General features: G+C 39.4%; 1 protein-coding gene across 14 annotated transcripts in view; it reads right to left on the reverse strand.

Annotated features, from left to right (window-relative positions):
• Positions 1-412: 412 nt before the first annotated feature.
• Positions 413-16,786, reverse strand: part of phka1a (phosphorylase kinase, alpha 1a (muscle)) — a 29,825-nt gene continuing 13,451 nt past the window's right edge. Inside the window, exons 15-35 of one of the 14 annotated variants that reach the window (XM_044183726.1) lie at positions 15,746-15,855; positions 15,222-15,366; positions 14,992-15,070; positions 13,561-13,724; positions 11,550-11,711; positions 11,330-11,427; positions 11,049-11,194; positions 10,123-10,276; positions 9,097-9,255; positions 8,876-9,005; positions 7,771-7,872; positions 7,542-7,657; positions 7,092-7,127; positions 6,753-6,788; positions 6,031-6,066; positions 5,578-5,607; positions 4,532-4,576; positions 4,210-4,371; positions 3,471-3,524; positions 2,694-2,894; positions 413-2,605 (exon numbers count right to left, since the gene is read on the reverse strand). In XM_044183726.1, coding sequence (XP_044039661.1) covers positions 2,432-2,605; positions 2,694-2,894; positions 3,471-3,524; positions 4,210-4,371; positions 4,532-4,576; positions 5,578-5,607; positions 6,031-6,066; positions 6,753-6,788; positions 7,092-7,127; positions 7,542-7,657; positions 7,771-7,872; positions 8,876-9,005; positions 9,097-9,255; positions 10,123-10,276; positions 11,049-11,194; positions 11,330-11,427; positions 11,550-11,711; positions 13,561-13,724; positions 14,992-15,070; positions 15,222-15,366; positions 15,746-15,855 — 2,339 coding nt within the window. In that variant the 3' untranslated portion in view covers positions 413-2,431. Of the gene's footprint in view, positions 2,606-2,693; positions 2,895-3,470; positions 3,525-4,209; positions 4,372-4,531; positions 4,577-5,577; positions 5,608-6,030; positions 6,520-6,752; positions 6,789-7,091; positions 7,128-7,541; positions 7,658-7,770; positions 7,873-8,875; positions 9,006-9,096; positions 9,256-10,122; positions 10,277-11,048; positions 11,195-11,329; positions 11,428-11,549; positions 11,712-13,560; positions 13,725-14,991; positions 15,071-15,221; positions 15,367-15,745; positions 15,856-16,786 lie in introns of those variants that run through there. The other 13 variants (XM_044183728.1, XM_044183727.1, XM_044183731.1 and 10 more) reach the window with 13 other exon arrangements.

Below are 16,786 nucleotides of genomic sequence, written 5' to 3' on the forward strand. Positions count from 1 at the left end.
TTTAATTTATTTTTAAGTCAAATTAGCAAACTTCTGTGTGTTGACATCCAACAAACATCAAATAATTAAGCGTAAAACGTTTAGTGTTGACCTTGGAAACAGTAGTTTGACAAACAGTCTTTTAAACAGTCTTTCAACCATCGCTTTTAAGCCGACATGGTGGAGAAGTCCTGAAAGTGCAGAGATCATAACAGCTGCATGTCAAGAGAACCATCTCCACGAAAGATCTGGAAAATCAAGCGATAGGGAGCGAGCGATATAGTTGAAAGCTCCGGGAAAAGCTAGTAGGTAGACCTTAAATTGGGACTGTTTTGTTAAGCAACTACTGAATTGACCCAGCTTAGGACACAAAATCCCCTTTTAGATGTTGTAAAGCAACTTCAAATTAGATAACAAATGCTCAGAAACCACGTATTTTCTCAGTTTTATTACAGAATTAGTTTCAAAACAACAAAAACATCCAGCAGTTAATCGTTGTTCAGTGGATACTGTTTTCAGACTTTAATATTATGTCAAGAAGTGACTCACTCTCATTCTGCCATGATTGTTTGTAGTTCACATGGAGTGTGGCGCTCACATCTTCTAATAACACAAAGTAACTCATGTATCAGTCGGTTTGGTTATTGTGCAATTAACCGAGAGGCATCACACGTTTCACACCAGTACCTCAAGTTCAAACATGTTTGTTATTGAATTACCTTCAATTTATTCTCTGTAACATCTTTTATGTACTAGACACTGAATCCTTAAAACACTTAAAGGTGAAATGTGTCCATAAAAATGTTGTGAGTACGTGGCCAAACGTTTTACTGCAATTATACTAAAATAACTCAAACTAAATTACAGTTTAGTTTAGTAAATTAAGGCATTTCCCTTAACCTGAATGGCACTTGTTAACTTGACTTGGAAATCACTGCATTCAAAAATAACTAAGTACACTGCATGCTGAAAAAGCTTTTATTTCTAACAAATCAACACATTAGAAGTTCTTCACGTGTTAAAAAATAAGGTGGTTTTAATTACTACACAATCTGCTATTTTTGCATAGTTAAAAATAAAACAGCACTCCTGTAGTTTCACTTGCACACATCATTTTAAGTGCAACAATGTTAAGGCATTGAAGAAATCTCCCAAACAGACCCATGTCCTCTTTAAGACACATCTGGCATCTATTTTAGCTTCCTTTAATTATCAGCTACAAAATAAATAGTAGATTATCTAATATTTGTCATTATTTTATACATCATACAGCATGTAGGATTGGAGGTAAAGTGACATGAGTTTTAGTTGGTGAGCTGCAATGCAAAGCATATGTGACGTAATAAATTAGGATCAATTAGAAGAATTGTTTTGATTGGTCTCCGAAGTTATAGATGAACTCAGAATGAGATTTGGTGTGAAAAAAGTATGAAAACTGTGTGTTTTCTGGCTGAAAGTTCATCTTAGTCAGAGGTTACTTAGCTGAATTGCTTTATGAGGGTCAAATCATTTCCACTGATCAAATTAATACATTCAACTCTTTTCCCATAAAAAAAAGTTCTTACATCAGACATGTATAAGTAGAGGACAGAAACTAATCTTCGTCACTTTAAAGATAAGTCTTTTGATATTCTATATTTTTCTTATTGTCAACAAATCCCATAAAAAGACCAGTATTGTCTGTGTATCCAAATATATCTTATTCCTCTGTGCCACAGAGCTCCATTGTTGTTCAAAAACTATTAAAAAACACATTAATGAGCCACACTGTTGCACTGGGAGACATGTTCCTTCATTACGATGAACATGGGCTCTGTAGTTCATGTTGAGTCACCATCCTGTAAATACTCAGTAGAGCACCAGATGTGTATTAATGCAAGAGAAAATAGTCCCCAACAAATGTACTATTTACTGTTTGAGTAACGTCTGTTGAAAACTACAGTGCCTGCAGTGTTTTAAAAAATTTTTTGTAAATATGTGTGACCGGTTTTTAAAGATTTGCATCTTTAATAGGCACAAATAGGCTCAAGGGCTGCTACAGTCTGGTGATACAGTATGTGTACAGGCGAAGTGGAGGTTGCCATGGAAACCGGGACGCCGAAACACTGAGGACTGAGCACTGAGGTCGATTCCCCTTCAACACACAAAGTTTTCATCTAAAAAAAAAGCTTTAATTATTTAGACACATATCATAATTCATGTGAGTCTGTTGTTAAAGTTTGATCAGATCTTTTCACATAAATAATACTGTAACATGTGTCTCTCAGCTCCAGCTTCACTTGTTTCTATCACTGATCCTGTTTAACGCTACACTAACACACATAGTGACAATATAGTTATTTTAATGTGAAAAATGTTGCAAATCTTAGCTTTAACTTGTTTTCATTTTCTACTGAGTGGTTTCACCCCTGCTCTGGTTTCATGGGTCGGCCTCCTTCCTTGTGGCGTCCTCTCACTGCACCGCGCACGACCCGCTGGGCAGGAAGTCCTGCACGTACACCGCCACGGCCTTGGTGAGGTAGGTCATGCTCCCGAAGCGGCCACTGGGGGCGCTGTCGTACAGCAGCCTGCACACTCCGGTGGACGGGTCTCTCTCCAGGATTTGCTCCTCTGCTCCCAGGTCCCTCTGGAGGAGAAGGAAAGAAGAGAATCCTGCCTTACTTGATCACAAACATATTAAACACTGGAGTCGTGTCTTTTGATGACCTGCTCACCTGATCCTTGTAGAACATGTCGTTGGCGATGTGGACGATCTTCTCCACGTGGATGATGGAGCCGATGCTCGGGATCTCCACGTCGGCGAGCATGGTGAGCACCAGGATGGCCTCCACCAGCAGCTGTCGGTACTCAGGCTGAGGGACGCGGTTCAAAACAGTCTCCACGTGGACGGAGAATTTGATCTCTCCCGGTGTCATCTGGAGGGGGAATTCAGAGGATAAAGCTATAGATTTGTCTGTTAAAATATATTGTCAGACATCTTTCATTTGACAGAACACACCCTACAGTGGGTTAATACTGATTTTTATTTGTCTCTAAACATGCAACATGTACATCTCAACAGAATTCAGTAAACATGTTTTATTCCTGTGCTGCTTTGACAGAGAACTGATCTTTTATTATGGGAAACATGAATGATTTTATGAGTTTTATTTATATTACCATGGTCACATAAAATAATAACTTCTGACTGGCTGGAGAGTGTCTGCTAAAACTCATTTATCTAAATGGCAAACCTTTATTTTGAGTTCCTTAAATGATTTTTAGCTTTTAAATATTAAATTATAAGTTTTGTTAAGAAACAAAATGTTGAAAGCTAAACCTAAATAGATTTAACAAGGGACTCGAAGAGGATTGAGATCTGATAAAATGCTATTTAACTCCAGGATAAAACCTGAGGGGGGAAGGGAAAAGAAGAGATTAGCAAAAACTCACAAACCACAAGAATTAAGTCGTCAGAACGTTTCTGTTTTGACGACTTGTGGCTCTCTTACCTCTCTGGTGGTTGAAGAAGGAAGGACAAACCCTTCTATGGACAAACCGTGGCACTAGAAGACAATGTATTGGTAATCATTACTTTATGTACAAAATGTGTATTATTTTAAAGCACCAGTTTAAAAATCATTTAGCTTAATGTTGCTGTTTTTAAACAGAAATTCTAACACTTGACTATGACTTTTATTCCAGGCCTTTGTACATGCTCTACAAAATTAAAAACAATTAAGATTTATAAAATAAAAGGTAAAAAAGTTGTTTGTCTGAAATGATAAACTGAAAACGCTCCCAAATGGTCTCCTCCATCACACTGAGAGTGCGCTTACATGCGCACTAGTATCCCGGTTTTGAGCCTTATCCTGGTTTAATTTTATCATGTTCACATGGAGCATGAGAAACCTGGTTATTCATGTCCCGGTATACATGAGTGCGTTTACATGCATTACTAGTATTCTGGTTATGACCGGGTTTTGGAGTATCCCGGTTCTGTTTTGCACATGTAAACACCATATCCAGGTTTCTGAACAGTCTCTGTAGGTACAGAACAAAATGGCTGAGATGGTGAGAAATCGAGACCCACCTGCAGGCAGGCGATCAGAAACCTGGATACTGTTATGATCACGTACACGAGAATGTGAATAACCAGGTTTTCCCGAACACCACATCCCGAACATGATCAAAAACAGGACAAGACTCAAAACCAGGACACTAGTGCGGCTGTAAACTGTGTAGACTGACCTTCTGCAGGATCTTCCAGACTTTCTGGTAGAAGCCGACAGGGACTCGGTTCAGCGCTCCGTCCAGACGCCTCCTGCGCAGCCATTGGCCGTGTCTGGTATCCTTGGAAACCGGAATGCACTCCGGAATGTCCAGAGACTCAATGGACGGCAGCCTGTACCTCTGAACCGTCAGAACGAGAAGAAATGACTTAAAGCTCTGTTTGTTCTGGAAGAACAGCGCCCTCTTCCTCTTTGGAGGCATAAAGCAAGCCAACAAATTAAGCGTAAAAACCTGGCAACTAAAAATGTCAGAAATATCTGGTTAATAGACAAATCTTTACCCCAGATTCAAAGTTTTCTATGTCCAGAGACTGAGATCGCATGCTCTGAGAGGCAGAAAAAGAACAGAAAAGAGGGGAGACAAACAAAAAAGATGCACAAAATGAAAAACACAAAACTGGGCAGGAAATAAAAAGAAGTGTGATCGATGGATCCAAACAGTGATGACAACAAAACAACCGCAAAGCCAGTGGATTCTTGCTTCTTACATTGCTAAATTGAGATTCACAGCATGCATGAATCAGAATCAGGATGGGAAATGATAAGAAATGAATAGATAATGGGTAAATAAACTGATTAATTCACTGTTGTGCAAGTTTCCAAGAAAAAGCACGTTTGGCAGTAGATGGCTCCCATCTCAGCACCCACAGGTGAAACTGAAACCAAACTTCAACATCACGTAACAGCAATTTAAGAAAGACCTAACTGGCCAGTGTCAACTTTATTTAAAGGAAGAGAGCTTAATACTTCTACTTACTACTTTGGTCTTACTGGAAATACATTTTGGGACACTTTTAGAATCAAGTGCAGTGCCATTTTCAAATATAATTCAATTCCATCTGAAAAGTTCAACTCACCACAACGAATTTATCTTAAATTAAAAAAAGTTATGAGTCGATCAACAGAAAATTCACTGGCAACAACTTTGAAAACTTGTTTAAATCACTTATCGGGCAGAAATGCCAAACATTCGCTGGTTCCAGCTTCTCAAATGCAAAAACATGCTGCTGCTCTTCTTCTTCTTCGACTTAAATGAAAATAAATGGGATACATTTGGGTTTTGGACTGTTGGTCGGACAACATAGCACTTGTGACTAGATTGATAATGAAAACAATCATTAGTTGCAGCTCTACTAACCGATAAATAATTATTAACTCCAGATATTAAAGTTGCAGCCCTGCTAGACTGAAAATTAGCAGCCACAAGGTAGCAGAGTGTTAATCGCTCACATGATCTGCTCCATAACTTTTAGTTGATGTTCATGTTAATTAATTCAGATGAATCAACACCCGAAAAAACAAGTTTAAGTGTTGTTATTATTGTCACCTTGTGAACGGACGTCAGTGACTGGTCAAGCTGAAATGGAGACAAGAAATCCACTCTGCATTACCGACTTTAACTTCCTACAAACCTGTTTATACCCAAATCCAAGTACAGTACCTGACTTTCAAGGCCTACAAGCACTTTTAGCTATCGTTATGAAACAGTTACGGATCTGTTATGTCAGGGATAATATTAAATTCAACAAAACCTTTTCAATTAGCTAAATAAAAAACGAGTCTAATCACTGGCACCATCATCACTTTGATCAGCTCTGTCAAAGACTACCTGTGAGCCCTCTGCATCAGAATAAAATTACAGCTTAATTACAATTGTATTACTTCATTTGACGTCAACTTTTAATTCACTAACAGCTGATTTACCACAATCAAATCTCAGCATCTAACTCTCCCTCGCTTCTTCTCACAGATTCTCATTTATGAATTTCATCATCATCACCTTAACTGAGTCAGTCAAAGACACCCTGTGGTCCATCTGGAAAAGAGGAAACAATGAATTGCAATGTTCAGACGCTAAAATGCACTTTCTGTTTGTTGACAACCAGTCGCAAAGCCAATAATGACACATTAATATCCTCCATCTCAACACAAGCGGAGTCATGAAGTCGAGCTTGACAATTCAATCGTGACCTTGAAAATAGCAAAACAATCTCGACTCAAGGTCCACTTGCTTGCTTAATCAGCGGATGGAGTCTGCTTCAAACTTTCCATTTTTCTTCACACTTCTCATCCGTGTCGGCTTAAAAGTTGAGCTTCAGCGTTCATCCTTCGGACCTCGGAAAAAGAAGTTGACAAAGCAAGCTCAACTCAAGCTGAAAGCTCCGCAAAAAGTGAGTAAGTGAACCTTGAGATTGTTTTGTCAACTGCTGTCCAACCTGGACTCCATACTCCATCTGACGATGAAGGCAGTGGGATGCAGTTGAAAGCTCTGAAACACATTTCATTTGTAACTGGCAGGAATAAGGGCAGCTATGAAAAAGTCCCCTTTGATATTCTGATCGATCCGATTGGTGATGTTTACATGGAAGGTGAGTTAACACTTACAGCATATTCTGGATTTCTACTTAGTTAATAACTTCATTTATTAATAACTTTACAGGAAAAAAAGAGAAAGAAGAAACAGATACTGCGATAGTTAATATTCCTTTATGTGATCATCACCTTAAATGGATCCGTCAAGGACAACCTGTGCTCCGCCTGCAACACAAAAACCACGTTGTAAATAAATCACAGTCAACAAGCTGCTCTAGTGATTTATTTAAAACTGAAGATTGACCTCAACAATTAATCAATTTCCCCATATTGATAATTTTTCAGGAGCAAAAACCTACATTTGCCATCTCAATCGCCTCAATTTATCAACAATCAGCTTCACGGTTTTTCTTAATTACATCCACAGTTCTCCTCCACTGCAGCTCGCCCTTTCATTTCTCCACAATTAGCCAGGCGAATTACCACCTAATCTGATTCAACATCTTCACCTATCATCATCATCATCACCTTACTCGGATCCGTCAAAGACAACCTGTGTTCCAGCTGTAACAAGACAAAAGGCAGTTTGCCAAAAAGCACAATATTTTCAAATAAGTTCCTCTTCTCCCACATCTTCATCATCATTATTGTTTTGATGTCAGCAGCACTTTGAATGACACACAAGACTCTGACAGTTTGTCTGTTTGGTGATAAACAATTAGTTTCCCCCCCTCAGTCCTCTTTTAAAGTGTCTGTTTCTTGCAGCTTTTAAAGAAAATGTTCTGTTTTTTATTTTTCTCTTTTATCTTTTTTTGCTGAAACTCCTACAACAGAAATAAAATAAAAATATATGCCGTAATATTGTGATAATAATGTGGAAAGTATGAAGTGTGTTAAAAATAGAATCCTACTGTATATAATTATCAGCTACCGTATTATTTATTCCACCTCTAAGTGAGAAGTGTGTTTGGGTCCTACCATCTTCATTTCGCTCTTCAGTTTGCTGATGCCGGCTCTCTCGCTCTTGGTGGCGCCCACGTTGCCCAGGTGATGGATGGAGATGGCCGGACTGACGCCGGCATCCATCTCTCTAACTGTGGAGGACGAAAAAAGCTGAACTTGATGACAACCTTGCATAAGAAACACGAGTGACAGAACAGAATCTGATTGGCTGCGTGCGATGCAGGATTCTGATTGGTGGACTGACCGCTGCGCTGCACTCCAAACTCTTTCCCACTGAGGATGTGGTGGAGGAGATTCTTCAGTTCTGATGGACTGAGACTCATCAGACTCTCTGTAGCCTCCTCTCCTACACACACACACACACACACACACACACACACACACACACACACACAAATACATGATGGTGCCAGTTCAAAAGCCAGTAAAGTACAGTTTACCAGTGAGAAAGAACCAGGGGATATGGTAAAAATAACCAGGTAACATTCCTGTGTGAAAAGGTCTGAGGACCGAAACGTTGTAAAGTAAGTAAAAGCGACAGTTTTTACTGTATGATAGACTTTCTGATGCGCAAGAACGCTGTAGCAATAGTTTACCTCTGTGATAAAAATAGTTAATGTAAACTCCAATCATCCTTCCTTTCTTAATTTCTTTGCTTCCTTCAATAATATTATGTCATAAATCTATGAACATTTAGGAGATAATTCTGCAAATCATGAGGCAAGTGACTCTGTGTGAATATGCTGCATGAGCTGTTAAAATACATTTGTTGGTCATTTTCTGCTTCTTTTGAAGACGTAAAAAGCTACTGTAGTTTTCAGAATTTAAATCGGATGAACCGATTGTTTGGTGAACTTTCCCTTTAACATTCCCAGTTCTGGAAATAAAATACATTGAAAATGAATGTTACGGCCTATAGATAAAGTTGTCTACATGTTTTCACGCATTCAGTCTGTCTTGAATTTGACCACAAAAGCACAAATAACATGTATGTAACTGCATTTTAGTCGATTATTTGATCGACTGGAATTTAATCTGCAACAATTTTGTAAATCGAATAATCGTTTGAGCATTTTTTTCAGCAAAATTAGCAAAAATTCACTGGCTCCAGCTTCTCATAGGTGAATATTTTCTGGCTTTCATACTCTGCTGTGGCAGTAAACTGAATATGTTTGGGTTTTGGACAGTTGGACAGACAGAACAAGACATTTAAAAAAGGGAACTGGGATCTTGTGACTGGACAATTTTCACAATTTGCTAACAAAATATTAAGTGATTCATTGAGAAAAGAATCGGTAGTTGCAGCCCTATTTTGAAATATCATCTTCTTCCTCTCTGTCCTACCTTACCTGAGCAGTTGAGTGACTGGGCCAGTTCGGTGGCCATGACCTGGATGATGAGACCAATACGGAGCCTGAACATCTCACTGAAGAGGCAGGGCTGAGTCCTGATGCTCATAGCCAGGTACACCATGATCTCCTGAAGGAGGGAGGAAAAGACGGGAGGGAGAGAGATTAAAGAGGAAGACAGGAGGACAAATTCCCAGATGACCGTGGAGTATGTGACTCACCTGAGTGAGTATGGCCACGCTGATGTTGTTGTCGCTGGCCTCGTCGATGAGCGCAGCCAGCTGGTCTGGAGGTATGGGAGCAGTGATGGTTTTCTCTCTCGGCTCAGGAGGTAGACCCACAGTCAGGTGCTTCTGATGCGCCAGCAAATCCGAGCAGGCCTACGAACAGATCACAACCAATCAGAAAAGAGTGCGATAGGGGCGACATGTTAAAGTCAGAATCAGAATCAGCTTTATTGGCCAATTATGTGTACACATTCAAGAAATTTGACTCTGGTTTTAAGTTGCTCTCAATGTTACACACAGTTCCAGTAGAACAGAGATAGACATGCATCTTAAAACAAGGACAACAAAGCTGAACAAAGACAGGAAAAAATAAACACATAACAACTATTACTACATACAAGTAGGTGGAAAAATAGGTGCATATATAAAAAGCAACAATGACCAACAACATACAAGGTCTATGTGCAAGTCCAGTGTTTCTGTAAAGTATAAGCAAATACAAATAGTGCAAAGGAATAAAAATTAGTCAGGAGGCAGATGAGGTTCAGGGTATTAATTGTTTATGAGAATACAGATATAGACCAATAACCAATGACAAATCAATATGAAGGCCTGTTTAGAAATATAAAGTATGCAGAAAGTATAACTGCACCAAAAATGAGAGTACATATGGTTTTTGTGTCATTTCTGATGGATTTTAAAACTAGAGATCATGTGAAGAGCAGAGAACTGTACACCCCTAACATCATTTATTTCACTTACCTTTGGGCCTTTTGTTACTTTTTATAGCTTTCGCTGAAAAATAAACACTGAAGAACTCAAGGAAAAGACACACCTATTTAAGCGAGGCTCTGGCTCGCAGGCGGACATCAAAGAAAGGAGAGGAAAGTCAAACACTCATAACTAACGAGGTTATGTTTTCTTCCAAGTTACTCAGTCTCAAGTCAGAAAGAAAAACTATTCAGTGAATGTCACCCTGTTTTATTTAGAACTGTGTCTATGTTCATGTGTGTGTCGTACCGAATCGAGCTCCTCCACCTTCTTCCTCAGCATGCCAGAGATCATCCTGATGAGGCTCCAGTGTTTGAGTTCACCTGCCTTCTCATAAAGGTCACTCAGCAGAGATCTCACCGTGAAGCCTTTACCGTGCAGATGAGTGTCCCAGTCCATACCCCTGTGATGGACACACACATACACGCACACGCACACGCACACACACACACACACACACACAGAGTCTAATAAGGGCTGCAAATGCAAAGTAGGAAAGTAAAATTTTAATTTTGCGCAGCAGCTTTTCAACGACTGTCCCTACTGGTTTTTAGTCTACTTCAAGTATGAATCCTCAAGATGATCATACCATATATAAAAAACACATTTGACACTTTTTCATGCTGCAACACTATTCGTTTCATACCATTGTTTTCATTCTATTACAACTCCTTTTTATGCCATTTTAAATTATTGGCGGCGTCACTGGCCATTCCCATGTAAAAATCTTTTAAAGACAGTTTGGATTTATGTTGGAAAACACTGAAGATGAAAACTTTTAAGCATAACTTGCTCTGACAGAGACACGGAGATCAGTAAACTAAGAAAAAGTGATCATACAGAAATACACAGGATGTAATTATGCCAAATGCTGAAGAAAAGAGCCAGTTGATTATCAGCTTTTTGTCTCTAATCTTCAAGCTACCATCTTAAAAACACGCTACCAGCTCTGCTTACATCTCTGCTAATACAGGGATGTACAGAAACGTTTGCCACACAATTCTGAGCCAAATGTCAAAACGAAAAAAAAACTAAGACTAATGTTTCTTGAGCTAGTCAGAAGTGTGCAGCAGAAAGTTGTGTTTTCTTGGCCAATACTGTGCATATTTAAAAAATGTTTGCTTCTTCTACGACATAACGGTCACAACACGGCTCTATAAAACTGTGTATCTCACTTGTCTTTGAAGAGGATGTAGAGTATATCAGCCTGGTCCTGGAGACTTTGTGTGTTTTTTAGCAGCTGGACCAAAGCGTTGTAGTCGATGGCTCCGCTGGCATCTCTGGGGATAACGCTCTCTGTTGTGACCGACACCTCTGGGTCCTGGAGGACAGAGGTGGAAAGTTAAAGCTGAAGCTGGATGACCACAGAGAATGTAGTGAAGCACTGGAGGGAGAAGGGGACGGTGTACAGTCTGTAGATGAATGGACTAACTACATCAAGATTAAAAGGACACACCGGAGTTTCTGGAGGTACAGGCGAGGCTTCTGGGAGGTTCAGGTTGAGGGAAGGCTGAGGAGAGCGAAACAGCTTGTTCGGCAGGTACATGTTGACATCTGGACAAATTGACAACACAAAACAAACAGTAGTCTGGTGTCAGTCAGTGGCAAGATCTTAAGAAGGTGCGTTTGGGATGTCTTATTTTGTTAAGATGACACAGTAATATGGATCCACTCACTGTGTACGTCGAGGTCCTGAGCTTTGTTCATCAGAGACACCATGTCCTTGGTTTTGGTGGCCACGGCCTTGAACCTACCCAGACCTCCGACCTGCCGTTTGGGCTTCTTGGGGGCAGCGTGAGCCAGCAGGTGGTCCAGGTACTGGGCGAGGTCATCAGCCTCTGGAGAGGAGGACAAAAGGGGTAAAGAGGGTGAGAAAAAGGGACAAAGAAGGATGGGGAGTACATAAAATAATAAGTGCGGAGGATAAAGTGATTATAAGAGAAACGATGAGTCACAGAGAGCAGAAAAGAAAAAGGTTTATCAAGTTTAAAATACCAATAGATTCAACTCACCTTTATTCAGTGTACACACACGTCCTTAAAAGGTCAGAGAACTCTTTAAACTAAACCATCTAAAGTGTCTAAATTTATGAAAATAATTAAAATATTTACAAGTGTCATTATTTTATAACATGTTTTAACATGTAACATGCAGTTTTTAAAAGCTTTGTTCAACCAAATCCCCCAAAAACATTTTTCCATGCCTTAGATACCAAGCGGTATGTAACCATGCGTATAGTTTTAGTTTTATTTGGTGAGTTTCGAAGTTAAATACTGTGACACTTTTCGCCTGAGAGATGCAAGAGATACAGTACTTGTCAGTTGTTTTCAATATGAGCTATATTCTACAGAAGTTAAAATATTGTTAAAACTGTTGTAAAGACATGCTGCTGTTAATTGTTTTAAATGCTAATTTTTAGTGCTTTGAGCACCACAAATTCAATTCATTCATCAGTGTTTTGGGGCGGCAGCAGTAGCAGATCTTTAAAAAACATGGCTAGAAACACACAGAGCAACCTGTGTATGAGAGTTTAGGTGAACTTACCCTTTAAAATGTGAACTTTACGACAATGCTTTATCATTCACAATCAAAATGCTTGCAAAATGCGATCATCTGTAGACAGTGATGCTAGCACATACATTCACTAACAGAGAGTGGCTGTGAGACATTTTAAAGGGACAGTTCACCCTAAAATCAAAAATACATATTTTTCCTCTTACCTGTAGTGCTATTTATCCATCCTCTTTCCAGAAATCATGATCCGTTTACTCAAGATAATCCACAGACTTTATCGTGAGCAGTTTCATGTAGGAACTATTTTGAGACATTGCTGGGTTTTTTGGCGATTTGAGCACCACAAGCTGAGTGCCATCTAGTTCCATTAAACTCAAAAAAGACATCTCCAAAACTCGGCAGATGGATACAAAACTTTACAATCTGTACATTTGAGATCATCGGCTGTTTTAAATGCAACACAAGCAAAGCAAGTTTCTCAACCTGCAATTAGAGCTGTTACGTGAATTTGAGTTTGGCAATGAGGGAGTTCCAAATGGATTATGTAAATGATGTTATATTTTAAACCGATTAGTTTTTAATTTAAATGCATATCAAGTGACCCCACGTGGCGTCCCAAAGCCCAAAGCTGAGAAACTCTGAGCAAAGGCTTCAAAGATTCAACAACCTACAGAGTTACAGAACAGTACAGAGAGGATGAGGACGGGGGAAAGATCAGCGACGATGTGACAGCAGGATGAAGCAGGAAGTGGTGATTAATGAGAATCAGGTTACTTCGTTTCATCTCATGTTTTCTAATGAGATAATTCACAGGTAATAAATATTAAAAGGTCAGCTGAATGAGATCACTCTCAGTGACAGAGAAACATAATTAGACATACAATACATGTAACATATGTATTGTGGGTCCTGTGTAATTTTGAGTGTCTTAGTAGGTTAATCATGGTATTAACAGTACATACAGGCAAAGCTCAGCTACTCTGCCTGTATGTACTACTACAGTCTATGACCGTGTATGTATTTTAGGAACACATATCACGAGGAATGGTCAAACCAACAATGGAAAACAAACAAGCGCCTCCTGGCAGCGTAAACTCCTTATAAAAATCAATTATTCCCTCGCTGGTGTCACCGTTCCTCTCCATCCATCCACCCAAGTGTTTTTTTTCTTACCATCATCATAATGTAACTCATGCTGGTATCCATCGCCGTCACCCGCATCATCATCATACTCTTCGTCGTGGCGGCTCATGCTGCCAGAACCCTTACCGTCCAGGAAGCTCAGATGAGCGAAACAGGAAGTGGTCAAGAACTCCGACAGCTTCCCCGTCTGGATCCTGGAGAAGAGCAGAGAGGTTTCCGTAAGGTAACGGTCAACCACTGGTGTTGATCAGTTTTGTACCAGGTGCTTTCTTAAGAGTTTTTATGTTACGCGTATTTTAGCATGACAACAAAACCTAGGTCTTGGATCTAACAGCAAAATCATGACAACAAAGATGCTGGCTGCATCTTCAAAGTGATTATCTGAAGCTTAAGTTTGGTTAAATTAGTTTAGTTGTTTATTTGCACGGTGGCAAAAAGAAATAACATTGAAAAAAAGCCTGAAGACATATATAAAACCCTTTAACTGCAGCAAACTAAAAAGCAAAAACATTTCTACGTGTTGATTTCTTGCCGTTGTTTTAGAACATGGAAACAGAAGAAAGACGAAATAGAGCAAATGTCAATGATGGTTATAAACCCAAATTTCCTAAGCCACCTCCTATAGACATTTTTGAGTAGCCACCACAAAAAAGTGATTATTTTCATTTTTTCTGATTTAAAAAAGGTAGGGTATGTGATTCTGGAGAAATCCAATACCATGACAAATACCATGACACAGCAAGTAATGTAACTTACGTTAGCTAGGTTGTGGGTTAGCAAACTGTCCCTACAGTTGCTGCTGCGAAGCTAACAGCCAGAGAGGACGAGACGGTTTCCCAGAGCGAGCACAGCAGCTCCAGACAGCGATACACACAACTCTCCTGCTACCATAGCTAACATCACAACAACAGCATATCTTGGCAAACTAGAAAGTAAGCTGAATGTCCGTTGGCAAGTCATTTTACGTCACCTGACACACAAACCATGGCTGGAATAGTGTTGTGCGGCTCGGTCCGAGCCACTGTTTATTTCCCATTTACAGAGCGAGGGCTGTGTACAAAGTTTTTTTCAGCGCACACACTGAACGGACAGCTAGCGGACCGTGAGGAGATATTTGCTGAATTTGACAAAAAGACGTGTATTGGATTAGAATCGCATACCCCACCTTTAATTAATTAATTTAACGTTTTTTATTATAAAATTTATTCTAAATAAAATGAAGATTTAGTTTTTCCCTACCAGAATTACTGTATGTCCTGAAAGTTAAGATTTCTTAAATTACTCAAATTTAAAAATGTTTTATCTAAAAAAAAATAATAATACCAGAATACTAGCCCTCAAAATCAACCATGTATATTTTGTGTGTAAATGTATAATGTAAACTCCTGTTCCTGTCCTTAAAACCCACAAATTCCCAGAAGCAACACATGCGGCATGACCGATATCCTCGGTTAAATTCACCTCGCTCCTCCATAATATCCATCCTGTAGCTTCTTCAGTGTAGCCAAGACTGCAGGGTCCAGGTTTGTGTGGTCTTCAGCTGAAACACACACACAAAATAAGGAATACATACACTCTGCTAAACACAAACAACATTTTCCTATACGCAGGTTCAACATCTTCAACACTTTTTAAGGCGTTATGTTTATATAACTTCTACATCCATGGTGTGTGTTTGTGTTTGTACTCACTCAACATAGTCTGTGAAATGGGAAAAGTGACGGTGGGGCGTCCGGTCATCCTCCATCTGGATGAGAGGTAGGCGATTTCTGTCCTCAACATCTCCACGATCATTTTGTTGTCCAACGCCAAGTAGAACTGCTGGTGGTCGATGAACTGAAGGGTTTTAATGGGAATGATGAACGGAGGGATTTCACTCGTTTTCACCAGGATGATGTCAAAAGTTTCATGAGCAGTCAATTTAAAGCTATCGCATATTTCAGGTTAAGGGAATGTGAAAAACGGGGGGAACAGAAAAATTATACTTTTATATCTCACTTTTACAAAGTTTTCAAGCTATAAATAACTTATCCCAAGACACTGGTCTCTTTGGAAATGAAATGACATGTTTTATAACTCAAGACCGTATAAAATTTCAATGTAAGAGGTATGATAGTAATACGAGTAGTGGAAGCTGCGATTCTTACATGATCAACTGGAAATCTGCTTTTGAACTATGACAGATTGACATTCACTGGTAAGTTTTCTTATTAACCTGAGGTGTGAACGAGAACCTGGTGTTTCTGATGATGTAGAATTTGGAGGTTCCCAGCACTCCTATTCTCCTGTAGGGTCGTCCCGTCAGACCCAGCCTCGGGTTACGACCTGCAGCAGAGCAGGAAAAGGGGAAAAGGTGTGAGTAAAGGCCTGGAGAGGTAAGCATTTGGGTAGATGTTAAACTTTTAAACTCATAAAGTGTCTAAATTCTTTTTTGCCCTTTCATGGGACTCAGATCTGATGTTTTTGGAATGATGTGAGCAGGAAAAAGTTGCATTTTCTCAGATCTGCACCATCTAGATATGTAAAGAAAAAGAAGCCATTGCATTGCCATGAAATAAGCAAATCTCACATCATTCAGCAGGACAGCTGTTATAAATTTAGCTCTAACAGCTGCTGGGCCAAGCAGTATTACCCCTCAATGGCACAAGGCCTTTACTCACCAGTAAGTGAAGTAAGTAACAGTATTGGTCTAACGTAAAAGTTACAACGGCAACCTCACTAGGTCGGACCTTGTACCATTTCTGTAACACTTTCGACACGACACAAGTCTGAATTGAACACAGTCAGATTCATGTAAAGGCTGCAGCAGCACAAGGTCAAATAAATAGAGGGATTAAGTGTGTGTGTTTCCGCCTTTCTCAAGATCACTAAAATAAATGTATCACTTAATTATCATCACTAAAGCACGAAGAAAACAAGAATAAGTGTAATAAATTCATGCTGTATGGATGAAATTATGAATATCCAGCAAAACTCTTTACATGAATCATGTGCGCAAATTAAATGCTTTTGTCAGACTTAATAAAGAAGACAGCAGAATTCTCTACCTAAGTGATGAAACTGATGAGAAACTGTATCAGTGGCTTAACTGTAAGAAACAAGCTTGCAATGGTCATTAATTGGGCTTCAATTAGTTTTTAAATCCATCACGATCATGAAGCATTGTGGTTCTATCCATAACGGTCCTGTCATGACTGCCAGTAACGTTTAAAAAGTGTATATGTCCATGATAAATTTCTGTCAACAGGTGAACTAA

The sequence above is a fragment of the Siniperca chuatsi genome, linkage group LG22 (assembly GCF_020085105.1).
Source record: "Siniperca chuatsi isolate FFG_IHB_CAS linkage group LG22, ASM2008510v1, whole genome shotgun sequence".
Classification (NCBI taxonomy): domain Eukaryota; kingdom Metazoa; phylum Chordata; class Actinopteri; order Centrarchiformes; family Sinipercidae; genus Siniperca; species Siniperca chuatsi.